This window comes from Suncus etruscus, chromosome 6, assembly GCF_024139225.1.
Source record: "Suncus etruscus isolate mSunEtr1 chromosome 6, mSunEtr1.pri.cur, whole genome shotgun sequence".
In the NCBI taxonomy this organism is placed as follows: domain Eukaryota; kingdom Metazoa; phylum Chordata; class Mammalia; order Eulipotyphla; family Soricidae; genus Suncus; species Suncus etruscus.
This window is the reverse complement of record NC_064853.1, coordinates 75,230,558-75,258,521: the sequence shown is the minus strand read 5'-3', so window position 1 is coordinate 75,258,521 and position 27,964 is coordinate 75,230,558. Positions and strand designations below refer to the sequence as shown.

Below are 27,964 nucleotides of genomic sequence, written 5' to 3'. Positions count from 1 at the left end.
ATATTCCTCTGTAATGGTTGTTTGGTTTGGGCTTCACACCCAGCAGAGCTCAGTGCTTACTTACTCCTAGATTTGCTTTCTGGAATCACTCCTAGTGGGTCTCAGGTATGCTGGAAAACAAACTTTAGTCTGGTGTATGAAAGCCAAACCCCTTACCACTTCTGGAAGGGATGTGAGAAGAAATTAACTTTCACTCACTGATGGTGGGAATGCCATCTAGTTCAACCTTTCTGAAAAATAATATGGATATTCCTAAAAATAAACTTTAAATTGAGCTCCCATATGATCCAGTAATAACACTCTTAGGGATATTCTCTAGAACCACAAAAAAAAAAAAAAAAAAAAAAAAAAAAACACAATACAATAGAGGCTGGAGCTATAGCACAGCAGTAGGGTGTTTGCCTTGCAAGTGCTGATCCAGGATTGACCTTGGTTCCATCTCAGACATCCCATATGGTCCCCCAAGCCAGGAGCGATTTCTGAGTGCATAGCCAGGAGTAACCCCTGAGCATCACAGAATGTGGCCCAAAAAGAAAAAAACCAATACAATAATGCCCTCTGTTCTATGTTCACTATTTTTTATGTTCTATGTTCACTGCAGTACAGAATCTGGATACAACCCAGATGCCCAACAACAGATGAGTAGCTCAAGGAACTGTGGTAAACCTACATCATGAATACTATGCAGTTGTTAGGAAAAATAAAATTATAAAATTCTCCTACACATAGATGCATATGGAGACTATAATGCTGGGTAAAATAAGTCAGAGGGAGAGAGATAAGCATACAATAGTCTCATTTGTGAGATTTCAGAAAAACAAAGAACAATATAGCAGTGATACCCAGAGACAAAGAGATAAGGGCCAGCTGGAAGGACCAGACCATGATATGAAGATTACCACAAAGAGTGGTAAGTACAGTTAGAGAAATAACTACACTAACAACTATAATAGAGAAATACAATGTCTATCTCTAAGACAGAGAAAGGAAAGGGGAGGAGGGAAATGAGGGGGGACATTGGTGTTGGAAAGTCACACTGGTGAAGGGGGGTATTTTATGACTGACACCCAATTAAAGAACATGATTGTAACTACAGTGCTAAAATAGATTACTTAAAAATGGGAATTTTTTGTTCTAAAGGGCACATCTTTGAGAGATAGCATTTATTTTCATTTGTTTGGATAACTAAATTACAAATTCAATATTTTTATTATCACTCAAGTATAAATGATTTATTTTATGTAGATAGGTATAAATTAATACCTATAATTTAGAACTTCTTGTTATTTATTTTATTTTTTTTGTTTGTTTGTTTTTGGGCCACACCCATTTGATACTCAGGGGTTACTCCTGGCTATGCGCTCAGAAATCGCTTCTGGCTTGGGGGGACCATATGGGACGCCGGTGGATCAAACTGCGGTTCGTCCTACGCTAGCGCTTGCGCTTGCAAGGCAGACACCTTACCACTAGCACCACCTCTCCAGCCCCATTATTTATTTTATATAGTCAGTCAGGTACTTTTTAATTTTCTAAGAGATATTTAAATTTACTAACGTATTTATTTTTATTTTCATTAATCTGTAAAAAAATCTATCTTTAGAAATTTTGCTTCACTATCCAAGTCAATATAGCATTTGAAAAGGTTTTCTTTTTTTTTTTTTTTTTTTTTTTGGTTTTTGGGTCACACCTGGCAGTGCTCAGGGGTTATTCCTGGCTCCAGGCTCAGAAATTGCTCCTGGCAGGCACAGGGGACCATATGGGGCGCCGGGATTACCTCCTGCATGAAAGGCAAACGCCTTACCTCCATGCTATCTCTCCGGCCCCTGAAAAGGTTTTCTAATAAGACATTGACCTCAAAGATTTTGAAAGTCAAAAATCTACATATAAATGTAATTCTATTTCCATTAATAAAATAAGATGATGACATCTCAGAATTAGGTGATAGCTCTAACATTTTTGGAATATTGCCAAATGATAAATTTTATTGTTAAATAAAATATGAATCTAAGATGTCATAAAATATGGGATATATATACAAATTCATTTTTCATAGTAATTTTTAGAATTTACATAAAAATAAAACATTCTTTTAGAGACTATATATATTTGCTCACCTTCTCCCTCATTATGAATAATGATTATATATGTGTGTGTATATATATATATATACATATATTCTAGCCTTCAATCATACACTAAAAAAGAAACTATTTTCATTTAAAACTTGCTATCAAGTTCAATATATTAAAACCTTTGATTAAAAATTTTATGTTCAGTCTACAGCCATACCACCCTGAACGTGCCCGATCTCGTCTGATCTTGAAAGATAAGCAGGGTCCGGCCTGGTTAGTACTTGGATGGGAGACCGTCTGGGAATACCGGGTGCTGTAGGCTTAAAAAATATTTTATGTTCAAAATCAGTGTTACTAACATTTTTAAAATTAGAAATGCATATAGGCTTTTTATGTGTTTGCTTGCTGTTGTTTTAGGTCCCACCCAGATAGGCTATGAGCTTACTCCTACCTCCACACTCAGAACTCATTCCTGACAAAGCTCAGGGGACTACATAGGATGCCTAAGATTGAACCCAGGTTGCATACATGCAAAGCAAGTACCTTAACTTCTGTAAAGTCATTTAGGTGAAGATTATTTAATAATCCTTTTCTGAAGAAGAGCTCACATATAATACAAAATGAGCAATTTTTAGTTATGGGTTGCATTGATAAAGAATTCTTATCAAAAATATATATGTGTATATATATCTGCATATATATATATATATACATACACATAGGACATACTAAAACATGTTTCTAGGATATGTTGACTTTTTTTATTTCTATGACCAGAACATTGTGATTACTTCAAGTTGAGGGATTTAAAAAACTAATATTTCTCTACTATTTTTTCAAGTTGTTTTTTTTTTAATTTTTATTGTGGTTGAAGTGAATTACAATTCTCTCACAGTAATATTTGAGGCACATAGTGACAATAAGTGAGGGGCATTCCCACCACTAGTGTTGTCCTCCCTCCATCTCTGTTCCAAGCATGCATCCCACATCTTCCTCCTTTACCCCCATTCTACTTTTTTAACAACCTGCAGGATCTTTATTTCGAATGAAGCAAAATTAATTATGTTGTCACCATCCTTGAGTGACTGAGTGACTGAGTACAGCATTAACAAACGTAAGAAAATTGTTTAAATTCTCAAAACTCAAAAAAAAAAAGCGCACAAAAAACAATACTTTGGCATGTTTATAGTATCTGACATAAGAACACCTATCTTATTGGTCTATAATTGCCTTTAATTTTTATTTAGTTTTATATTAGGAAAGTTTGTAATACTTTTCAATTTTTTGTATTTATTTTTTAAGATTATTTAATTGAATCACCATGATTCAAAGTTGTTACAAATTTACAAAGCTGTTTATATTGGAGTTTCAGTCACAATGTCCATCCCTTCATTCTCTATCTCAGACATTTTTCTTCTCATTCTCTCTTTCTCTCTCCCCCTTCCCCATTTTGCAAAAAACCTTACTAAAAGGTTATCATGGATATCACTTTACCTCCTTTCAGCTCCCAGTTCTTGTTCAGAGTGATGATTTCAACACTATCATTGTCATATAAGTCCCTCTTCTCTAATTAGACTAACTGCCCCACCACCCTTTGTGTAAAGCTTCCTGCCATGAGCTGTTCTCCTGGCCCTCATCTCTATTGACTTTGGGTATTATTACCTATTACCTTTTACCTATATATACCACAAATGAGTGAAGTTATTCTTTATCTGTCTCCCTCTGACTCCTTTCACTCAGTATAATACTCTCTATATCCATCAATGTATAAGCACTTTTCATAACTTCATTTTTTATAACAGTTGTGTAGTATTCTGTTGTGTATATGTACCAGCGTTTGTGTGTGTGTGTGTTTACACTCATCTGTTCTCAGGCATTTGGATTGTTTCCAGATTCTGGCTCTTGTGGATAGTGCTGCAATGAACCTAAGAGTACAGAGAGCTTTCCTATATTGTGTTTTAGGTCTCCTAGAAATGGTATTTCTGGGTCATTTGGGAGTTCAATTTCTTTTTTGTGAGGAATGTCTAGTCCATATTGTTTTCCAAAAAGGCCAGACCACCAAACATTCCCACCATCAGTGAATGAGAGTCCCTTCTCCCCACATTTATGACAGCACTAGTTCATCTTATTCTTCTTGATGTGTGCCAGTCTCTGTGGTGTGAGATGATGTCTCATAGTAGTTTTTGATTTGCATCTCCCTGATGATTTATGATGAGGAGTATTGTATCATAAATATGCCTTTTGGACATTCATATTTCTTTCTTTTTGTTTTTGTGTTTGGGCCACACCCAGCAGCACTCAGGGGTTACTCCTGGCTCTTTTCTCAGAAATCGTTCCTGATAGACTTGGGGGTATAGATGAGATGCCAGGAATCAAACTGTGTTGGTTCTGGTTGTGTTGTGTGCAAGACAAATTCCCTACCCACTGTGCTATCGCTCTGGCCCATCTGTATTTCTTTTTTGAGTAATTTTTCTCTTCATCTCTTCTTCCCATTTTTGATGGGCTTAATTTTTTTCTTGTTAAACTCTATTTTTTATATCTTAGATATTAACTTCTTAACTGATGATTATTGGAAAAGATTTTTTTCCAATCCTTGGAGTCTTTGTATTATATATTCCTTTCCTATGAAGTGCAGAAAATTCTTAGTATAATGTAGTCCCATGCATTTATCTTAGCTTCCACTTGGTTGGTCAGTGGTGACTTATCCTTTTCTCTTCCTCTGAAGCGCTGACTTACATGCAAAAATGGCACTTCTGATTTAAAGAGGACCCAGCTACATTCTGTCAGGCTTCCTCAGTCTACAATACTGTTATTGGTAGGGCTTCCTGCATAAATCACTCCATCACAGCATTCTCCACCAGTGTCTTGTTCTGTCCACCCTTATCCCAGGTTCCCTTTACCCATTCTTTCCCACTTTATCCACCCTCTCCCCATAAATTTCCTGCTGAAAACTAGTTTTCAGTTTTCATTATCATGGAGCATTTGTTATTTCCCTTTATATTTTTCATATCACACATAGGTGGGAACTCATTTTGTGTCTGCCCCACTCCCTCACTCCTTCTTCACTCAGCATGATACTCTTTAGATTTATCAGGTAGCAAAATACTGTATAACTTTATATTTTCATAGATGAGTAGTATTTTCATTGTATATCTATATCATGGTTTCATTATCAAGTCATCTGATTTTAGACCTCTGATCTGTTTCCAAGATTTTATCTATTATGAATAGTGGTGCAATGGAAGTTTTTCCTAAACCTACTTAAGTGAAATATTATGAAAGTCATTCTTGAATTCAAGTAATAAATTACAAATTAAGATAATCAGTATGTGTCTGGGTAATCTTAGAGAAACTTTTAAAAAAAGTGGTCAATTAATTTGTTTAAGCACAAATTTTGGTTACAAAATAGTTACAGGCTAGTAATTGGCTTTTCAAATACTTTCAACATACCTTGTGTGAATCATTAGAGTATAAACCTATATTAGATGTAAATAACTTTAAATGATTTGTATAGGTTAGTTGCATTAAACACACTAGTTATGTAAGTTCTAGACATATAAACAAGCTATTTTAAGTGTAGATAAATATATATTTACTACATTTAAAATCTTGTATAATTTCTTAATATAATTTTTTATTTTAATCATAGTGGCTTACATATGGTTGACAATAATATTTTACGTACATATTTACATAAAATCAGGGGATTCCCATCACCAATTTGTCCTCCCTATACCTTCGTTCTCGTTCTACCTCCCATATCCTCCTCCCTCACCTCCGGGCCTGCTAGACTATGTGGTCTCCTCTCTACCTAGCTTACTACTTAGTAGTCTTACACCTCTTTGGTCTTGGTACCTCCCTTATTTTTCCCTCTAACTGGGAGGCAGGACTAGATAGTTCAAGTTTTGTGGTTTTGTTTGAAGAAGAGAAAAGTAATAAACTGGGGTAAAAATCAAATATGCCGAAAATGGGCGGAATCCTTCTAGAGACTCTCATCATCAGTTTGAGAGACTAAGGGGAAAAAGAAGGTGAAACACCCCAACAGTATAAAAAGAAGTGTCAAATAAAATATCCAGTGAGCACTCCAACAATGAAGATAAGCACCACAAAAAAGCCATGGTCTTGAGATAAAAAAACATGGCAGAGCACATAAAGAAAAAAAATAAAACAAGAAAAAAATATAAATGGAGACAACAACTTCAATAACCACACCAAAACAAAAAATATTGACAAAAAGTAGATAGGTAAATAAAAAATAAATAAATAAAAGTAAAAAATGTCTTGTGCTTTTGCCTTTTTTTCCCCTCCTGCACAGGCACAGTAAATATTGGGGTCATTTGAAAAGGAATTCTCTTGGCCTAAGAGATACGGGGTTTCTCCACCCTTGGAGTATATTGTCATGAGATTAACTATAGACTCCTTTCAGGTTCATTTACTCTGCCCTTGGTGCTTTCGTGGTGTTTGGAAGATTTCTGCTTTGTCCTGGGTGATAAAATCAGACCTCTGTATCTAGAGATCTCAGTATCTGCACAGGTCCAGGAGTGGAACTTATGATGAAGTCTTTCTTTGTGGTTCTAGAAGTTCTGTTCCTTCAGTGTCATTTTAATCCTTCTTCTGTGGTTCGTGGTCTTGGTCTTTGCACTGATCCTAGGATGGGGCCTGGGATAGCGTCTTTTGTTATGTTTCCAGAAGACCCATTCCATTGCAATTGTCTCAGCCAGACCTTTGGAACTGGAGGTCATGGTTGTTGTGCAGGTCGTAGCTCAAACCCTAGACTAGGGCTTTTTTATTGGTCCCAGGATACATACAGTCTGGCCATGGTTCTGTCAGGCAGTCATCTGTCAATCGCTATCTTGGCTTTTGGACAAACCAAAGGGTGACAAGTCTTCGGATTTTGTCTTATCGTTAGCTGGTTAGGTAAGATAACCTGCTCTTAGTCAAGTTGTTCCTATTTTCCTTGCTGTCGGGATATCATATTAGAGCTGGCACTTGTTGGTGTCCCAGCAGTATTAAGGAGGTCCCGGATGGGATTTGTTTCCTGTAGCTGTTGTGAAGAACTGTGCTGTTTCTATGTCTGGGATCCAGGGTTCAAGGCTGGACGGATGGTGTCTAATCACCTGGGTCTAAGTTGGGTCCACGTGACATATAAAATCTTGTATAATTTTATATGTCATTGTGAAAGAAATGAGTGTTTCATAAACTTCAAATTTAATTATGCTCTCTCCTATAGACATAATTTATTTTAAAATCTAGCTTGATCCATATTGTATCTTTCTGCCATTGTTTATTTTCAGTACTAACATGGCTAAAAATATTTGAATTATTTTTTTTTTCTTTTTTTTTTTTTTATTAATTATTTTTTTTTATTATTTTAATTATGACAACAAAGATGCAAAGAAAGAGGACAGGGTAAAGTTACAGTGGAAGCCCAATCACCCATAAACAGGATTCTCAGTAGTTCCATCGATGATATCCCAGCCTTGAACTTTCAGCCAAAGAACATTAAGAAAAACAAAACTGAACCCATGTACAATACAATTACTTTGTCCCTCAAATCCCCAGTTGTAGTACATATTGTTTCTTAGCAGCACACCATATAATCTAAAGATATTAGACTTATGTAACTCTTTAAACATTGAGGGCAAAGTACATTTATCTAGTTCCATGCACATGCTTACTAGTTTAAGTTAACCTCAAAAGTTTTTTTTTTTTTTTTTGGTTTTTGGGCCACACCCGTTTGACGCTCAGGGGTTACTCCTGGCTATGTGCTCAGAAATCGCCCCTGGCTTGGGGGGACCATATGGGACGCCGGGAGATCGAACCGCGGTCCGTTCCTTGGTAGCGCTTGCAAGGCAGACACCTTATCTCCAGCGCCACCTTCCCGGCCCCTACCTCAAAAGTTTTAATGGGTTGTTTTTCTTAAGGATTGGAGTCAAGAGAACATAGTAAAAAACGATATTAAAGTGGCATTTGTTTGCATAGGCCCACCAAAACATAAGGGACATGGAAAGACAAATTATGGTCCAAATACATGGAGACCCTACCCCTGAAGTTTCCTGGCACAGGACTGACTCTAGGCTCCAGGCAAACTAGTTTGTCCAATTCAAGTCATAGTCTGTAGTGGCAATACACCTCCATTCCTCACATAGTCTCTGTTGTTGGTATCATTCTTCTGTATTAAAGATCCTGGAGTCTGCATATCCCATATTGCAGTCAGGATGGTGCAGAGCATCCTCTCGTTTCACCTCACACTTAAGGGGCAATAGAGAGAACCATGTCCTGTAGAGCAGGTCATCGTTGTTGTCATGTCTTCTCGCAGGTCATTGTTGTTGTCACGTCTTCTCAGTGTAAACGGAAGTGTCTTATTAGGAGGTCGATGTCACACCCTTGGTAGTGTCTTTGCTGGTAGAGGACTGCTTCCAACTGTTGCTATAAAAGACCTTGGATGTTTCGTAGATAGCTTGCCTGGTTCCAGCGTGAATGGAGAATGCCCATTTAACTGAGGCCTATGCCAGGTCATTATATCAATATTCAGGGTGTAAGGTACATTGTAATGAGATTTATTAGATAATAACTAATCTGTATGTATAGTGTTTTCCCATTTTAATGTGTCTATGCAAACAAGGATCAATGCCACGAAGCGTTATTGGTGCATCTGGAGGCAATAGGAACAAGACCAGCAATTTCCATGACATAGTCCAATCATAGGCATCAAACTGAGGGATAGTTCCACCACAATCCTTACTGAACAGCTTACAAAGAAAAGACAAGATGAAAAGTGGATAGAAACATCATGGTAGAAGAATATATAGAGAGTTACAGCAGTTAAAGAAAATAACCATAAAATATTCAAAAAATATATGTGTTCAATATGTGTTCGATTTGTGTCCTTCTAAATAGTTCTGGGATTTGTAATATCTACTGTATGTCTTTGGTCAGAGATTGAAGCTGTGTGTTACTGAAGTTAAGAAGGGTAAATCTGGGGTACTGATGGTTGGGAGGAGCATATGATCGCGCGGGGGCGCTAGCCCCCGCGCGGTTTCAAAATGTAGACTGGTATGAAATTGCCAGTGACAGCCTGAGTATAGCTGAGAAATTATTTGCCTCCCCCCAGATCAAACTACACCCCCTGATCCACCCTCTAGACCCGGCCTGGGAGTGGGGAAAACCCAGGGTGCCCCATGAGCTCCTCCCAGAAACCCACCTGGAGATCCGGAGGAAAGGGGGAGAGGGGGTTCGGGTGACCCAGGTCCGGGCCCCCCACCCTAGGCCAGGCCAAAAGGCCGCTGGCACATACGGAGGTCTGCCAGCTGCCCGCCCGTGCTGCTAAAAATCCAGCTCCAGGAAGGGAGAGAGACCCTCCCAAGCCCGAAGGACAGGGATTTAAGCCCAACCTAGGCCGGTCCCCAGACCCGGCCTGGGAGTGGGGAAAACCCAGGGTGCCCCATGAGCTCCTCCCAGAAACCCACCTGGAGATCCGGAGGAAAGGGGGAGAGGGGGTTCGGGTGACCCAGGTCCGGGCCCCCCACCCTAGGCCAGGCCAAAAGGCCGCTGGCACATACGGAGGTCTGCCAGCTGCCCGCCCGTGCTGCTAAAAATCCAGCTCCAGGAAGGGAGAGAGACCCTCCCAAGCCCGAAGGACAGGGATTTAAGCCCAACCTAGGCCGGTCCCCAGACCCGGCCTGGGAGTGGGGAAAACCCAGGGTGCCCCATGAGCTCCTCCCAGAAACCCACCTGGAGATCCGGAGGAAAGGGGGAGAGGGGGTTCGGGTGACCCAGGTCCGGGCCCCCCACCCTAGGCCAGGCCAAAAGGCCGCTGGCACATACGGAGGTCTGCCAGCTGCCCGCCCGTGCTGCTAAAAATCCAGCTCCAGGAAGGGAGAGAGACCCTCCCAAGCCCGAAGGACAGGGATTTAAGCCCAACCTAGGCCGGTCCCCAGACCCGGCCTGGGAGTGGGGAAAACCCAGGGTGCCCCATGAGCTCCTCCCAGAAACCCACCTGGAGATCCGGAGGAAAGGGGGAGAGGGGGTTCGGGTGACCCAGGTCCGGGCCCCCCACCCTAGGCCAGGCCAAAAGGCCGCTGGCACATACGGAGGTCTGCCAGCTGCCCGCCCGTGCTGCTAAAAATCCAGCTCCAGGAAGGGAGAGAGACCCTCCCAAGCCCGAAGGACAGGGATTTAAGCCCAACCTAGGCCGGTCCCCAGACCCGGCCTGGGAGTGGGGAAAACCCAGGGTGCCCCATGAGCTCCTCCCAGAAACCCACCTGGAGATCCGGAGGAAAGGGGGAGAGGGGGTTCGGGTGACCCAGGTCCGGGCCCCCCACCCTAGGCCAGGCCAAAAGGCCGCTGGCACATACGGAGGTCTGCCAGCTGCCCGCCCGTGCTGCTAAAAATCCAGCTCCAGGAAGGGAGAGAGACCCTCCCAAGCCCGAAGGACAGGGATTTAAGCCCAACCTAGGCCGGTCCCCAGACCCGGCCTGGGAGTGGGGAAAACCCAGGGTGCCCCATGAGCTCCTCCCAGAAACCCACCTGGAGATCCGGAGGAAAGGGGGAGAGGGGGTTCGGGTGACCCAGGTCCGGGCCCCCCACCCTAGGCCAGGCCAAAAGGCCGCTGGCACATACGGAGGTCTGCCAGCTGCCCGCCCGTGCTGCTAAAAATCCAGCTCCAGGAAGGGAGAGAGACCCTCCCAAGCCCGAAGGACAGGGATTTAAGCCCAACCTAGGCCGGTCCCCAGACCCGGCCTGGGAGTGGGGAAAACCCAGGGTGCCCCATGAGCTCCTCCCAGAAACCCACCTGGAGATCCGGAGGAAAGGGGGAGAGGGGGTTCGGGTGACCCAGGTCCGGGCCCCCCACCCTAGGCCAGGCCAAAAGGCCGCTGGCACATACGGAGGTCTGCCAGCTGCCCGCCCGTGCTGCTAAAAATCCAGCTCCAGGAAGGGAGAGAGACCCTCCCAAGCCCGAAGGACAGGGATTTAAGCCCAACCTAGGCCGGTCCCCAGACCCGGCCTGGGAGTGGGGAAAACCCAGGGTGCCCCATGAGCTCCTCCCAGAAACCCACCTGGAGATCCGGAGGAAAGGGGGAGAGGGGGTTCGGGTGACCCAGGTCCGGGCCCCCCACCCTAGGCCAGGCCAAAAGGCCGCTGGCACATACGGAGGTCTGCCAGCTGCCCGCCCGTGCTGCTAAAAATCCAGCTCCAGGAAGGGAGAGAGACCCTCCCAAGCCCGAAGGACAGGGATTTAAGCCCAACCTAGGCCGGTCCCCAGACCCGGCCTGGGAGTGGGGAAAACCCAGGGTGCCCCATGAGCTCCTCCCAGAAACCCACCTGGAGATCCGGAGGAAAGGGGGAGAGGGGGTTCGGGTGACCCAGGTCCGGGCCCCCCACCCTAGGCCAGGCCAAAAGGCCGCTGGCACATACGGAGGTCTGCCAGCTGCCCGCCCGTGCTGCTAAAAATCCAGCTCCAGGAAGGGAGAGAGACCCTCCCAAGCCCGAAGGACAGGGATTTAAGCCCAACCTAGGCCGGTCCCCAGACCCGGCCTGGGAGTGGGGAAAACCCAGGGTGCCCCATGAGCTCCTCCCAGAAACCCACCTGGAGATCCGGAGGAAAGGGGGAGAGGGGGTTCGGGTGACCCAGGTCCGGGCCCCCCACCCTAGGCCAGGCCAAAAGGCCGCTGGCACATACGGAGGTCTGCCAGCTGCCCGCCCGTGCTGCTAAAAATCCAGCTCCAGGAAGGGAGAGAGACCCTCCCAAGCCCGAAGGACAGGGATTTAAGCCCAACCTAGGCCGGTCCCCAGACCCGGCCTGGGAGTGGGGAAAACCCAGGGTGCCCCATGAGCTCCTCCCAGAAACCCACCTGGAGATCCGGAGGAAAGGGGGAGAGGGGGTTCGGGTGACCCAGGTCCGGGCCCCCCACCCTAGGCCAGGCCAAAAGGCCGCTGGCACATACGGAGGTCTGCCAGCTGCCCGCCCGTGCTGCTAAAAATCCAGCTCCAGGAAGGGAGAGAGACCCTCCCAAGCCCGAAGGACAGGGATTTAAGCCCAACCTAGGCCGGTCCCCAGACCCGGCCTGGGAGTGGGGAAAACCCAGGGTGCCCCATGAGCTCCTCCCAGAAACCCACCTGGAGATCCGGAGGAAAGGGGGAGAGGGGGTTCGGGTGACCCAGGTCCGGGCCCCCCACCCTAGGCCAGGCCAAAAGGCCGCTGGCACATACGGAGGTCTGCCAGCTGCCCGCCCGTGCTGCTAAAAATCCAGCTCCAGGAAGGGAGAGAGACCCTCCCAAGCCCGAAGGACAGGGATTTAAGCCCAACCTAGGCCGGTCCCCAGACCCGGCCTGGGAGTGGGGAAAACCCAGGGTGCCCCATGAGCTCCTCCCAGAAACCCACCTGGAGATCCGGAGGAAAGGGGGAGAGGGGGTTCGGGTGACCCAGGTCCGGGCCCCCCACCCTAGGCCAGGCCAAAAGGCCGCTGGCACATACGGAGGTCTGCCAGCTGCCCGCCCGTGCTGCTAAAAATCCAGCTCCAGGAAGGGAGAGAGACCCTCCCAAGCCCGAAGGACAGGGATTTAAGCCCAACCTAGGCCGGTCCCCAGACCCGGCCTGGGAGTGGGGAAAACCCAGGGTGCCCCATGAGCTCCTCCCAGAAACCCACCTGGAGATCCGGAGGAAAGGGGGAGAGGGGGTTCGGGTGACCCAGGTCCGGGCCCCCCACCCTAGGCCAGGCCAAAAGGCCGCTGGCACATACGGAGGTCTGCCAGCTGCCCGCCCGTGCTGCTAAAAATCCAGCTCCAGGAAGGGAGAGAGACCCTCCCAAGCCCGAAGGACAGGGATTTAAGCCCAACCTAGGCCGGTCCCCAGACCCGGCCTGGGAGTGGGGAAAACCCAGGGTGCCCCATGAGCTCCTCCCAGAAACCCACCTGGAGATCCGGAGGAAAGGGGGAGAGGGGGTTCGGGTGACCCAGGTCCGGGCCCCCCACCCTAGGCCAGGCCAAAAGGCCGCTGGCACATACGGAGGTCTGCCAGCTGCCCGCCCGTGCTGCTAAAAATCCAGCTCCAGGAAGGGAGAGAGACCCTCCCAAGCCCGAAGGACAGGGATTTAAGCCCAACCTAGGCCGGTCCCCAGACCCGGCCTGGGAGTGGGGAAAACCCAGGGTGCCCCATGAGCTCCTCCCAGAAACCCACCTGGAGATCCGGAGGAAAGGGGGAGAGGGGGTTCGGGTGACCCAGGTCCGGGCCCCCCACCCTAGGCCAGGCCAAAAGGCCGCTGGCACATACGGAGGTCTGCCAGCTGCCCGCCCGTGCTGCTAAAAATCCAGCTCCAGGAAGGGAGAGAGACCCTCCCAAGCCCGAAGGACAGGGATTTAAGCCCAACCTAGGCCGGTCCCCAGACCCGGCCTGGGAGTGGGGAAAACCCAGGGTGCCCCATGAGCTCCTCCCAGAAACCCACCTGGAGATCCGGAGGAAAGGGGGAGAGGGGGTTCGGGTGACCCAGGTCCGGGCCCCCCACCCTAGGCCAGGCCAAAAGGCCGCTGGCACATACGGAGGTCTGCCAGCTGCCCGCCCGTGCTGCTAAAAATCCAGCTCCAGGAAGGGAGAGAGACCCTCCCAAGCCCGAAGGACAGGGATTTAAGCCCAACCTAGGCCGGTCCCCAGACCCGGCCTGGGAGTGGGGAAAACCCAGGGTGCCCCATGAGCTCCTCCCAGAAACCCACCTGGAGATCCGGAGGAAAGGGGGAGAGGGGGTTCGGGTGACCCAGGTCCGGGCCCCCCACCCTAGGCCAGGCCAAAAGGCCGCTGGCACATACGGAGGTCTGCCAGCTGCCCGCCCGTGCTGCTAAAAATCCAGCTCCAGGAAGGGAGAGAGACCCTCCCAAGCCCGAAGGACAGGGATTTAAGCCCAACCTAGGCCGGTCCCCAGACCCGGCCTGGGAGTGGGGAAAACCCAGGGTGCCCCATGAGCTCCTCCCAGAAACCCACCTGGAGATCCGGAGGAAAGGGGGAGAGGGGGTTCGGGTGACCCAGGTCCGGGCCCCCCACCCTAGGCCAGGCCAAAAGGCCGCTGGCACATACGGAGGTCTGCCAGCTGCCCGCCCGTGCTGCTAAAAATCCAGCTCCAGGAAGGGAGAGAGACCCTCCCAAGCCCGAAGGACAGGGATTTAAGCCCAACCTAGGCCGGTCCCCAGACCCGGCCTGGGAGTGGGGAAAACCCAGGGTGCCCCATGAGCTCCTCCCAGAAACCCACCTGGAGATCCGGAGGAAAGGGGGAGAGGGGGTTCGGGTGACCCAGGTCCGGGCCCCCCACCCTAGGCCAGGCCAAAAGGCCGCTGGCACATACGGAGGTCTGCCAGCTGCCCGCCCGTGCTGCTAAAAATCCAGCTCCAGGAAGGGAGAGAGACCCTCCCAAGCCCGAAGGACAGGGATTTAAGCCCAACCTAGGCCGGTCCCCAGACCCGGCCTGGGAGTGGGGAAAACCCAGGGTGCCCCATGAGCTCCTCCCAGAAACCCACCTGGAGATCCGGAGGAAAGGGGGAGAGGGGGTTCGGGTGACCCAGGTCCGGGCCCCCCACCCTAGGCCAGGCCAAAAGGCCGCTGGCACATACGGAGGTCTGCCAGCTGCCCGCCCGTGCTGCTAAAAATCCAGCTCCAGGAAGGGAGAGAGACCCTCCCAAGCCCGAAGGACAGGGATTTAAGCCCAACCTAGGCCGGTCCCCAGACCCGGCCTGGGAGTGGGGAAAACCCAGGGTGCCCCATGAGCTCCTCCCAGAAACCCACCTGGAGATCCGGAGGAAAGGGGGAGAGGGGGTTCGGGTGACCCAGGTCCGGGCCCCCCCACCCTAGGCCAGGCCAAAAGGCCGCTGGCACATACGGAGGTCTGCCAGCTGCCCGCCCGTGCTGCTAAAAATCCAGCTCCAGGAAGGGAGAGAGACCCTCCCAAGCCCGAAGGACAGGGATTTAAGCCCAACCTAGGCCGGTCCCCAGACCCGGCCTGGGAGTGGGGAAAACCCAGGGTGCCCCATGAGCTCCTCCCAGAAACCCACCTGGAGATCCGGAGGAAAGGGGGAGAGGGGGTTCGGGTGACCCAGGTCCGGGCCCCCCACCCTAGGCCAGGCCAAAAGGCCGCTGGCACATACGGAGGTCTGCCAGCTGCCCGCCCGTGCTGCTAAAAATCCAGCTCCAGGAAGGGAGAGAGACCCTCCCAAGCCCGAAGGACAGGGATTTAAGCCCAACCTAGGCCGGTCCCCAGACCCGGCCTGGGAGTGGGGAAAACCCAGGGTGCCCCATGAGCTCCTCCCAGAAACCCACCTGGAGATCCGGAGGAAAGGGGGAGAGGGGGTTCGGGTGACCCAGGTCCGGGCCCCCCACCCTAGGCCAGGCCAAAAGGCCGCTGGCACATACGGAGGTCTGCCAGCTGCCCGCCCGTGCTGCTAAAAATCCAGCTCCAGGAAGGGAGAGAGACCCTCCCAAGCCCGAAGGACAGGGATTTAAGCCCAACCTAGGCCGGTCCCCAGACCCGGCCTGGGAGTGGGGAAAACCCAGGGTGCCCCATGAGCTCCTCCCAGAAACCCACCTGGAGATCCGGAGGAAAGGGGGAGAGGGGGTTCGGGTGACCCAGGTCCGGGCCCCCCACCCTAGGCCAGGCCAAAAGGCCGCTGGCACATACGGAGGTCTGCCAGCTGCCCGCCCGTGCTGCTAAAAATCCAGCTCCAGGAAGGGAGAGAGACCCTCCCAAGCCCGAAGGACAGGGATTTAAGCCCAACCTAGGCCGGTCCCCAGACCCGGCCTGGGAGTGGGGAAAACCCAGGGTGCCCCATGAGCTCCTCCCAGAAACCCACCTGGAGATCCGGAGGAAAGGGGGAGAGGGGGTTCGGGTGACCCAGGTCCGGGCCCCCCACCCAAGGCCACGCCAAAAGGCCGCTGGCACATACGGAGGTCTGCCAGCTGCCCGCCCGTGCTGCTAAAAATCCAGCTCCAGGAAGGGAGAGAGACCCTCCCAAGCCCGAAGGGCAGGGATTTAAGCCCAACCTAGGCCGGTCCCCAGACCCGGCCTGGGAGTGGGGAAAACCCAGGGTGCCCCATGAGCTCCTCCCAGAAACCCACCTGGAGATCCGGAGGAAAGGGGGAGAGGGGGTTCGGGTGACCCAGGTCCGGGCCCCCCACCCTAGGCCAGGCCAAAAGGCCGCTGGCACATACGGAGGTCTGCCAGCTGCCCGCCCGTGCTGCTAAAAATCCAGCTCCAGGAAGGGAGAGAGACCCTCCCAAGCCCGAAGGACAGGGATTTAAGCCCAACCTAGGCCGGTCCCCAGACCCGGCCTGGGAGTGGGGAAAACCCAGGGTGCCCCATGAGCTCCTCCCAGAAACCCACCTGGAGATCCGGAGGAAAGGGGGAGAGGGGGTTCGGGTGACCCAGGTCCGGGCCCCCCACCCTAGGCCAGGCCAAAAGGCCGCTGGCACATACGGAGGTCTGCCAGCTGCCCGCCCGTGCTGCTAAAAATCCAGCTCCAGGAAGGGAGAGAGACCCTCCCAAGCCCGAAGGACAGGGATTTAAGCCCAACCTAGGCCGGTCCCCAGACCCGGCCTGGGAGTGGGGAAAACCCAGGGTGCCCCATGAGCTCCTCCCAGAAACCCACCTGGAGATCCGGAGGAAAGGGGGAGAGGGGGTTCGGGTGACCCAGGTCCGGGCCCCCCCACCCTAGGCCAGGCCAAAAGGCCGCTGGCACATACGGAGGTCTGCCAGCTGCCCGCCCGTGCTGCTAAAAATCCAGCTCCAGGAAGGGAGAGAGACCCTCCCAAGCCCGAAGGACAGGGATTTAAGCCCAACCTAGGCCGGTCCCCAGACCCGGCCTGGGAGTGGGGAAAACCCAGGGTGCCCCATGAGCTCCTCCCAGAAACCCACCTGGAGATCCGGAGGAAAGGGGGAGAGGGGGTTCGGGTGACCCAGGTCCGGGCCCCCCACCCTAGGCCAGGCCAAAAGGCCGCTGGCACATACGGAGGTCTGCCAGCTGCCCGCCCGTGCTGCTAAAAATCCAGCTCCAGGAAGGGAGAGAGACCCTCCCAAGCCCGAAGGGCAGGGATTTAAGCCCAACCTAGGCCGGTCCCCAGACCCGGCCTGGGAGTGGGGAAAACCCAGGGTGCCCCATGAGCTCCTCCCAGAAACCCACCTGGAGATCCGGAGGAAAGGGGGAGAGGGGGTTCGGGTGACCCAGGTCCGGGCCCCCCACCCTAGGCCAGGCCAAAAGGCCGCTGGCACATACGGAGGTCTGCCAGCTGCCCGCCCGTGCTGCTAAAAATCCAGCTCCAGGAAGGGAGAGAGACCCTCCCAAGCCCGAAGGACAGGGATTTAAGCCCAACCTAGGCCGGTCCCCAGACCCGGCCTGGGAGTGGGGAAAACCCAGGGTGCCCCATGAGCTCCTCCCAGAAACCCACCTGGAGATCCGGAGGAAAGGGGGAGAGGGGGTTCGGGTGACCCAGGTCCGGGCCCCCCACCCTAGGCCAGGCCAAAAGGCCGCTGGCACATACGGAGGTCTGCCAGCTGCCCGCCCGTGCTGCTAAAAATCCAGCTCCAGGAAGGGAGAGAGACCCTCCCAAGCCCGAAGGACAGGGATTTAAGCCCAACCTAGGCCGGTCCCCAGACCCGGCCTGGGAGTGGGGAAAACCCAGGGTGCCCCATGAGCTCCTCCCAGAAACCCACCTGGAGATCCGGAGGAAAGGGGGAGAGGGGGTTCGGGTGACCCAGGTCCGGGCCCCCCACCCTAGGCCAGGCCAAAAGGCCGCTGGCACATACGGAGGTCTGCCAGCTGCCCGCCCGTGCTGCTAAAAATCCAGCTCCAGGAAGGGAGAGAGACCCTCCCAAGCCCGAAGGACAGGGATTTAAGCCCAACCTAGGCCGGTCCCCAGACCCGGCCTGGGAGTGGGGAAAACCCAGGGTGCCCCATGAGCTCCTCCCAGAAACCCACCTGGAGATCCGGAGGAAAGGGGGAGAGGGGGTTCGGGTGACCCAGGTCCGGGCCCCCCACCCTAGGCCAGGCCAAAAGGCCGCTGGCACATACGGAGGTCTGCCAGCTGCCCGCCCGTGCTGCTAAAAATCCAGCTCCAGGAAGGGAGAGAGACCCTCCCAAGCCCGAAGGGCAGGGATTTAAGCCCAACCTAGGCCGGTCCCCAGACCCGGCCTGGGAGTGGGGAAAACCCAGGGTGCCCCATGAGCTCCTCCCAGAAACCCACCTGGAGATCCGGAGGAAAGGGGGAGAGGGGGTTCGGGTGACCCAGGTCCGGGCCCCCCACCCTAGGCCAGGCCAAAAGGCCGCTGGCACATACGGAGGTCTGCCAGCTGCCCGCCCGTGCTGCTAAAAATCCAGCTCCAGGAAGGGAGAGAGACCCTCCCAAGCCCGAAGGACAGGGATTTAAGCCCAACCTAGGCCGGTCCCCAGACCCGGCCTGGGAGTGGGGAAAACCCAGGGTGCCCCATGAGCTCCTCCCAGAAACCCACCTGGAGATCCGGAGGAAAGGGGGAGAGGGGGTTCGGGTGACCCAGGTCCGGGCCCCCCACCCTAGGCCAGGCCAAAAGGCCGCTGGCACATACGGAGGTCTGCCAGCTGCCCGCCCGTGCTGCTAAAAATCCAGCTCCAGGAAGGGAGAGAGACCCTCCCAAGCCCGAAGGACAGGGATTTAAGCCCAACCTAGGCCGGTCCCCAGACCCGGCCTGGGAGTGGGGAAAACCCAGGGTGCCCCATGAGCTCCTCCCAGAAACCCACCTGGAGATCCGGAGGAAAGGGGGAGAGGGGGTTCGGGTGACCCAGGTCCGGGCCCCCCACCCTAGGCCAGGCCAAAAGGCCGCTGGCACATACGGAGGTCTGCCAGCTGCCCGCCCGTGCTGCTAAAAATCCAGCTCCAGGAAGGGAGAGAGACCCTCCCAAGCCCGAAGGACAGGGATTTAAGCCCAACCTAGGCCGGTCCCCAGACCCGGCCTGGGAGTGGGGAAAACCCAGGGTGCCCCATGAGCTCCTCCCAGAAACCCACCTGGAGATCCGGAGGAAAGGGGGAGAGGGGGTTCGGGTGACCCAGGTCCGGGCCCCCCACCCTAGGCCAGGCCAAAAGGCCGCTGGCACATACGGAGGTCTGCCAGCTGCCCGCCCGTGCTGCTAAAAATCCAGCTCCAGGAAGGGAGAGAGACCCTCCCAAGCCCGAAGGACAGGGATTTAAGCCCAACCTAGGCCGGTCCCCAGACCCGGCCTGGGAGTGGGGAAAACCCAGGGTGCCCCATGAGCTCCTCCCAGAAACCCACCTGGAGATCCGGAGGAAAGGGGGAGAGGGGGTTCGGGTGACCCAGGTCCGGGCCCCCCACCCTAGGCCAGGCCAAAAGGCCGCTGGCACATACGGAGGTCTGCCAGCTGCCCGCCCGTGCTGCTAAAAATCCAGCTCCAGGAAGGGAGAGAGACCCTCCCAAGCCCGAAGGACAGGGATTTAAGCCCAACCTAGGCCGGTCCCCAGACCCGGCCTGGGAGTGGGGAAAACCCAGGGTGCCCCATGAGCTCCTCCCAGAAACCCACCTGGAGATCCGGAGGAAAGGGGGAGAGGGGGTTCGGGTGACCCAGGTCCGGGCCCCCCACCCTAGGCCAGGCCAAAAGGCCGCTGGCACATACGGAGGTCTGCCAGCTGCCCGCCCGTGCTGCTAAAAATCCAGCTCCAGGAAGGGAGAGAGACCCTCCCAAGCCCGAAGGACAGGGATTTAAGCCCAACCTAGGCCGGTCCCCAGACCCGGCCTGGGAGTGGGGAAAACCCAGGGTGCCCCATGAGCTCCTCCCAGAAACCCACCTGGAGATCCGGAGGAAAGGGGGAGAGGGGGTTCGGGTGACCCAGGTCCGGGCCCCCCACCCTAGGCCAGGCCAAAAGGCCGCTGGCACATACGGAGGTCTGCCAGCTGCCCGCCCGTGCTGCTAAAAATCCAGCTCCAGGAAGGGAGAGAGACCCTCCCAAGCCCGAAGGACAGGGATTTAAGCCCAACCTAGGCCGGTCCCCAGACCCGGCCTGGGAGTGGGGAAAACCCAGGGTGCCCCATGAGCTCCTCCCAGAAACCCACCTGGAGAACCGGAGGAAAGGGGGAGAGGGGGTTCGGGTGACCCAGGTCCGGGCCCCCCACCCTAGGCCAGGCCAAAAGGCCGCTGGCACATACGGAGGTCTGCCAGCTGCCCGCCCGTGCTGCTAAAAATCCAGCTCCAGGAAGGGAGAGAGACCCTCCCAAGCCCGAAGGACAGGGATTTAAGCCCAACCTAGGCCGGTCCCCAGACCCGGCCTGGGAGTGGGGAAAACCCAGGGTGCCCCATGAGCTCCTCCCAGAAACCCACCTGGAGATCCGGAGGAAAGGGGGAGAGGGGGTTCGGGTGACCCAGGTCCGGGCCCCCCACCCTAGGCCAGGCCAAAAGGCCGCTGGCACATACGGAGGTCTGCCAGCTGCCCGCCCGTGCTGCTAAAAATCCAGCTCCAGGAAGGGAGAGAGACCCTCCCAAGCCCGAAGGACAGGGATTTAAGCCCAACCTAGGCCGGTCCCCAGACCCGGCCTGGGAGTGGGGAAAACCCAGGGTGCCCCATGAGCTCCTCCCAGAAACCCACCTGGAGATCCGGAGGAAAGGGGGAGAGGGGGTTCGGGTGACCGAGGTCCGGGCCCCCCACCCTAGGCCAGGCCAAAAGGCCGCTGGCACATACGGAGGTCTGCCAGCTGCCCGCCCGTGCTGCTAAAAATCCAGCTCCAGGAAGGGAGAGAGACCCTCCCAAGCCCGAAGGACAGGGATTTAAGCCCAACCTAGGCCGGTCCCCAGACCCGGCCTGGGAGTGGGGAAAACCCAGGGTGCCCCATGAGCTCCTCCCAGAAACCCACCTGGAGATCCGGAGGAAAGGGGGAGAGGGGGTTCGGGTGACCCAGGTCCGGGCCCCCCACCCTAGGCCAGGCCAAAAGGCCGCTGGCACATACGGAGGTCTGCCAGCTGCCCGCCCGTGCTGCTAAAAATCCAGCTCCAGGAAGGGAGAGAGACCCTCCCAAGCCCGAAGGACAGGGATTTAAGCCCAACCTAGGCCGGTCCCCAGACCCGGCCTGGGAGTGGGGAAAACCCAGGGTGCCCCATGAGCTCCTCCCAGAAACCCACCTGGAGATCCGGAGGAAAGGGGGAGAGGGGGTTCGGGTGACCCAGGTCCGGGCCCCCCACCCTAGGCCAGGCCAAAAGGCCGCTGGCACATACGGAGGTCTGCCAGCTGCCCGCCCGTGCTGCTAAAAATCCAGCTCCAGGAAGGGAGAGAGACCCTCCCAAGCCCGAAGGACAGGGATTTAAGCCCAACCTAGGCCGGTCCCCAGACCCGGCCTGGGAGTGGGGAAAACCCAGGGTGCCCCATGAGCTCCTCCCAGAAACCCACCTGGAGATCCGGAGGAAAGGGGGAGAGGGGGTTCGGGTGACCCAGGTCCGGGCCCCCCACCCTAGGCCAGGCCAAAAGGCCGCTGGCACATACGGAGGTCTGCCAGCTGCCCGCCCGTGCTGCTAAAAATCCAGCTCCAGGAAGGGAGAGAGACCCTCCCAAGCCCGAAGGACAGGGATTTAAGCCCAACCTAGGCCGGTCCCCAGACCCGGCCTGGGAGTGGGGAAAACCCAGGGTGCCCCATGAGCTCCTCCCAGAAACCCACCTGGAGATCCGGAGGAAAGGGGGAGAGGGGGTTCGGGTGACCCAGGTCCGGGCCCCCCACCCTAGGCCAGGCCAAAAGGCCGCTGGCACATACGGAGGTCTGCCAGCTGCCCCTTGAATTATTTTTTAATATAATTTTTATTTTGATCATAGTGGCTTACATATTGTTGACAATAATATTTTAGGTACATATTTACATAAAATCAGGGGGGCTTCCCATCCTCAAATTGTCTTCCCTACCCCTCCCTTTTTGTCCTACCTCCCATTTCCTCTTCCCTCACCCTCCGGGCGGCTAAAATATGTGGTCCCCTCTGTATCTAACCTACTACTTAGTAGTCTTGCATCAGTTTGGTCTTGATGCCTCCCTTATTTCCCCCTGTAAGTGGGGGCAAGGCTAGCTAGTTCAAGTTGCGTGGTTTTGCCTGAAAAAGAGAAAGTAAATAAACTGGGGTAAGGGTCTAATACCCCGAAAATGGGCAGAATCCTCCTAGAGGTTGAATTATTTTTTTAAAAAAACATGTTATATTCAAAAGTAAAAGACATATTTTAAGGTGAGTTGATTTAAGACAATTTGACAAGAGCAAGATAGCAGTTTGAAAATTTTCTTATATGCAGCTTTGCTCCCAAATTTATAATTATAAACATATTGTCAGACTGAAGAATATAAGAATCTGTGCAAAATAATTTAACATTTGTCTTCAGGGAATTATTTACAGTTAATTAAAACCATACATGTTGGGTATATACTTGCTTCACTGGTTTTATATTCCAATCACATGGTAACTTCTTACTTGTCCATCAACTGTGGCTTATGGCAGGTTTCAAAAACAAACATTATCATAATATTATTACCATATTATTTAAACTTTCTTTCAATTTGGGGTAAGAGGGGGGAAAGAAACAAAAGAATGATTTAGTTTAGACTATATCTGATTCTACTCTAATACACAGTTTAGAATTAAGAATTCAATAGAAAAAAGCATCATAAGTAATATAGATTCAGTCTAATGATTCTTAACATGCTCCGGGATCATTTAATTACATACAAAATTAGATCATGACATTTGGGTATCTCGAAGTAACTTTTTAGCTGCATCAAAGGTATTACCTAAAATCATAACATTTATGAAGACAAAGATTGGATGTTCTGTTTATTATTGACCTCACCATAAAGAGATAGTCTCAGGCATAAAGTTCTTCCTTATTAATCGTAATGCCAGAAATAATAGTATTATCTTCTGCTTTTTTTTTTTACTGACCAATTTACATATTCATTCCAGTAGCTTTTAAAGAGACCCCAGAGATATGGCAAGGATTCAACAGGGGTCCCTTTTAGCTTTGTGAGTTAGTCATAGGAAATCATTTAGCCCTATTATTTTATATAATATGACAAAATTATAAACTTATGCATGGTCTACACTTAAATGCTTTATTCAAGGGAAAAGTTGAAATTGCAAAGAGCAGAAGGTTTTCATACAATATTCTATTGTAGAATTGCTGTGGAAAATAAACTTAATTACCATTGAATTTCAAAAATACATCTGGATTTTTTAAGAACTTGAGGATCTCCTATTTGAATAACAGCAATAATAGTAGTATAAGAATACAAAAACTAGACATTTATTTAATTTTCTGTATTTCTCTTTTCCTTCATATTACTTAGCGAAGTATTCCTAAAATTTTCAATGGTGCACAAAACATAGTTTGTATTTTATGGCAAAAAAATATCCTATCCAAACCTCTGCCATTCTTACTTCTGTAAATTCTGTGCCACCATTGTATAAAGAAGCTTAATAAAAAGTATTTATTTAAAAAATATTTAATTGAAAAGTATATATTTTTAAATATTTGAAAATATTTGAGTATTTAATGGTATTTTGTAAAGCATGGAATTTAAAACAGTAACTTTTGTTTCCCAAACTTAGATGCCATATGGTAATGCAAGAAATTGTTCTATTTCTTAGATATAAATACTGACTAGAAGTTCTTCTTATTATTATTAGATTCTTCAAAGATTGATAATATTAAAAATGACAACAAAGTAGAAGATCAATCTGCGTGTGACCAAGATCATTCCAATGGTAAGCTGTGACATCATTTTTTTAGTTTTTCTTTGGCCAGAGGAATATTATAATTAGTAGATTCTGTAAAAATGGAATTGATTATCATTTACTATCGTTAAATTTCTTCAGGCTGGCATATCCATATCTGGAAGGGAGAGTTATTTATCCTCAGTTTTTGCCACACTAATCTGATTTATTACTGTTAGCTCCATGGGGTATTGGATTCCCAATTACTAAAAGAAAAGATTGTATTGATGATAATGAACATGTAAGATATCATTAATATAACTAGGAGATTAAATTATATAACCTTCCTATATCAAGAGAAACTTCATAACACACTATTGAATCTAATTTTTTGGGGGGCCACACCCGGTAATGCTCAGGGGTTACTCCTGGCTATGTGCTCAGAAGTTGCTCCTGGCTTGGGGGACCATATGGGACACCGGGGGATCGAACCGCGGTCCGTCCAAGGCTAGTGCAGGCAAGGCAGGCACCTTACCTTTAGCGCCACCGCCCGGCCCCCTTGAATCTAATTTTTGAAAATTCATAAAAAAATTTCTAATATAAGTTAATTCTCTTTTACCAACAGATGGGACACAATTTGTGTGTATGTTTAAAATAACCTCAAATGAATACAGTAGTATCATGAATTATCTACATATAAATAACAAATACTTTGAAGCACATAGGAAAATAGATTACTAATATAATCATCAAATTCAGATTAGCTACAGCCACCTTCTACACTCAAATTAGTAGGAAAAATGAAGTAGTAATTATAGAGTACCAAAGGACATAGTTTCTATGGTTAGTGAGGTTTTTTAAAATATAATTTTTATTTTAATCATAGTGGCTTACATATCATTGACAATAATATCTTAGGTACATATTAACATAAAATCAGGGGAATTCCCATACCAAATTGTCCTCCCTCCACCTCTGTTCCCATCCTACTTCCCATATCCTCTCTGTACCTGACTTACTACTTAGTGGTCTTACACATGTTTGATCTTGGTACCTCCCTTATCCCCCCCTAATTGGGAGGCGGGACTAGATAGTTCAAGTTATGTGGTTTTGTTTGAAGAAGAGAAAAGTAATAACCTGAAGAAAAGAAAAAGAAAAAAAGGATCAAATACTCCGGAAGTGGGCAAGTCCTTCTAGAGGCTTTCATCCTTGGTTTGAGAAACGAAGAGGAAAAAGAAGGTGAAACACCACAACAGTACATAAAGAACTGTCAAATAAAATATCCAGTGAGCATTCAAAAAAAAAAAAGGGTAAGCACCATATAAAAACCATGGTATTGAGATAAAAAAAAATGTGGCAGAGCACATAAAAAAAGAAAAGAAGAAAATAAATAAATAAATATAAATGGAGACATCCACTTCAATAGCCAAACCAGAACAATGAAATCAACAAAAATAGATAAGTAAATAATAATAATAATAATAATAAATTTTTTGTGCTTTTTTCCACCTCCTGCAGATGCACAGTAAATATTGGGGTCATTCAAAAAGAAATTTCCTTTGCCTAAGAGATACAGGGTTTCTCTACTCTTGAAGTATATTTTCATGGGATTAACTATAGACTCCTTTCAGGTTCATTTACTCTCCCCTTGGTGCTTTTGTGGTGTATGGAAGACTTCTGCTCCATCCTGGGTGATAACATCAGACCTGTGTATCTAGAGATCTCGGTATCTGCACAAGTCAAGGAGTTGAACTTATGATTATGTCTTTCTTTGTGGTTCTAGAAGTTCTGTTCCCTCAATGTCTTTTTAATCCGTCTTCTGTGGTTGGCAGTCCTGGTCTTTGCGCTGATCCTAGGATGGGGCCTGGTATAGCACCTTTCGTTATGTTTCCAGAAGTCCCCTTCTGTTGCAATAGTCTCAGACAGACCTCTGGAACTAGGGATCATAGTTGTTATGCAGGTCGTAGCTCACACCCTAGACTAGAGCTTTTTTTTATTGGTCCCAGGATACATGCAGTCTGGCCATGGTTCTGTCAGCCAGTCATCTGTAAATCACGATCTTGGCATTTGGATAGACCAAAGGGTGACAAGTCTTCTGATTTTGTTTTATCGTTAGCTGGTGAGGTAGGATAACTTGCTCTTAGAGCAAGTTGTTCCCATTTTCCTCGATGTCAGGGTATCATATTAGGGTTGGGACTTGTTGGTGTCTGAGCACTATTAAGAATGTCTAAGTTGTGCCCACGTGACATATTTTCAAGGTGGGAGATACCCCTGTGTTGTAAACAAGTATGAGTTCTTATCCCTAATAAATAAGAGCTCGTTTTTATACGTAAGATTTCTCCTTTTTTTAGTGTGCCTTTGCAGGGAGAAATGGTGCTACATTATATTGCCGGTGACACCCAGCTTCCTGTTTTTTAGTATGTATTTGGCTATCCTGGGTCTTTTGTGGTTCCACATAAATTTTATGATTGATTGTTCTAAGTCTTTAAAGAATGATGTCTGAATTTGGATGGGGATTGTGTTAAATCTATATAGGAGTTTGGGTAGGATAGTCATTTTAACTATGTTGATCCTACCTATCCATGAGCATGGGATGTTCTTCCATTTCCCTAGATCCTCTTCAATTTCTTTCTGAAGTGTTTTGAAGTTTGCCAGGTATAAGTCCTTCACTTCCCTTGTAAGGTTGATTCCTAGGTACTTGATGTTTTTTGATACTATTTTAAATGGAGTTGTATTCTTAATCTCTCTTTCTCCTCTACTTTGTTATTTGTATAGAGAAATGCTACTGTATTTTGTGTATTGACTTTGTAACCAGCCACTTTGCTGTATTGGTTTATTGTTTCTAGGAGTTTTACTGTGGACTCTTTAGGGTTTTCCATGTATATCATCATGTCATCTGCAAAGAGAGATAGTTTGAATTCCTCTTTCCCTATTTGAATTCCTTTGATTCCCTTCTCTTGACTGATTGCTATTGCTAGGACTTCTAAGACTATGTTGAATAAGAGTGGAGAGAGTGGACATCCTTGCCTGGTTTCTGACCTTAGTGGAAATGCTTTCAGTTTTTCACCATTAAGAATAATGTTAGATGTGGGCTTTTCATAGATAGCTGTAACTATCTTGAGAAAAGTTCCTTCCAGACCTATTTTGCTTAGTGTTTTCAGCATGAATGGGTGTTATATTTTGTCAAATGTCAAATGCATCTATTGATATGATCATGTTGTTTTTGTCTTTTTTATTATTGATGTGGTGTGTGATGTTGATTGATTTGCGTATGTTGAACCAGCCTTGCATCCCTGGGATGAAACCCACTTGGTCATGGTGTATAATCTTTTTGATGTAGTGCTGGATTCGTTTCGCTAAGATTTTGTTGAGTATTTTTGCGTCTATGTTCATTAGTGAGATTGGTCTGTAGTTTTCTCTCCTGGTGGTGTCTTTGCCCTCTTTGGGAATCAGAGTGATATTAGCCTCACAGAAGAAATTGGGGAGGATTCCTGTCTTTTCAATGGTTTGGAAGAGCCTATGAATCAGTGGACGTAATTCTTCTCGGAATGTTTGATAGAATTCACCTGTAAAGCCATCTGGGCCTGGACTTTTGTTCTTGGGAAGTTTCTTAATTACTGTTTTAATTTCCTCTGAGGTGATTGGCCTGTTTAGGCTTTCTAAATCCTCCTTTTCTAGTCTTGGAAGCTGGTATTTTTTCAAGAATCTGTCACTTTCTTCTGGGTATAACTGAGTATAGTTGTTCATAATATGTCCTCATGATGTGTTGGATTTCTTGGGGTTCTGTTGTAATCTCTCCCCCTTTCATTTGTGATCCTGCTTATTTGGGTGTTTTTCCTCTTTTTTTTTTTTTTTTTTTTTGGTGAGTCTTGCCAGTGGTTTGTCTATCTTGTTTATTCTTTCAAACAGCCAACTCCTGGTCTCATTGATTTTCTGTATTGTTTTCTTAGTTTCTATGTTGTTTATTTCTGCTCTGATTTTTATTATTTTGTGTCTTCTAGTTGTGTTTGGGTTTCTTTGTTGCTGTTGTTTCAGCTCCTTAAGATGGTCCTTTAAGCTGCTAATTTTGTCATTTTCCTCTTTCCTGACATAGGATTGTATTGCTATGAGTTTCCTCCTGATTATTGCTTTTGCTGTGTCCCACAAGTTTTGACAAGTTGTTTCTTCATTGTCGTTTGTCTCAAGAAATCTTTTTATTTTTT

General features: G+C 49.5%; 1 protein-coding gene and 1 pseudogene across 1 annotated transcript in view; both read left to right on the top strand.

Moving 5' to 3' along the window:
* MACROD2 (mono-ADP ribosylhydrolase 2) overlaps positions 1-27,964 on the top strand; it is a 2,173,194-nt gene that overhangs the window by 2,048,107 nt on the left and 97,123 nt on the right. Inside the window, exon 14 of the mRNA XM_049774344.1 lies at positions 23,736-23,813. Coding sequence (XP_049630301.1) covers positions 23,736-23,813 — 78 coding nt within the window. The remainder of the gene's footprint in view (positions 1-23,735; positions 23,814-27,964) is intronic.
* Positions 2,276-2,394, top strand: LOC126012767 (uncharacterized; annotated as a pseudogene).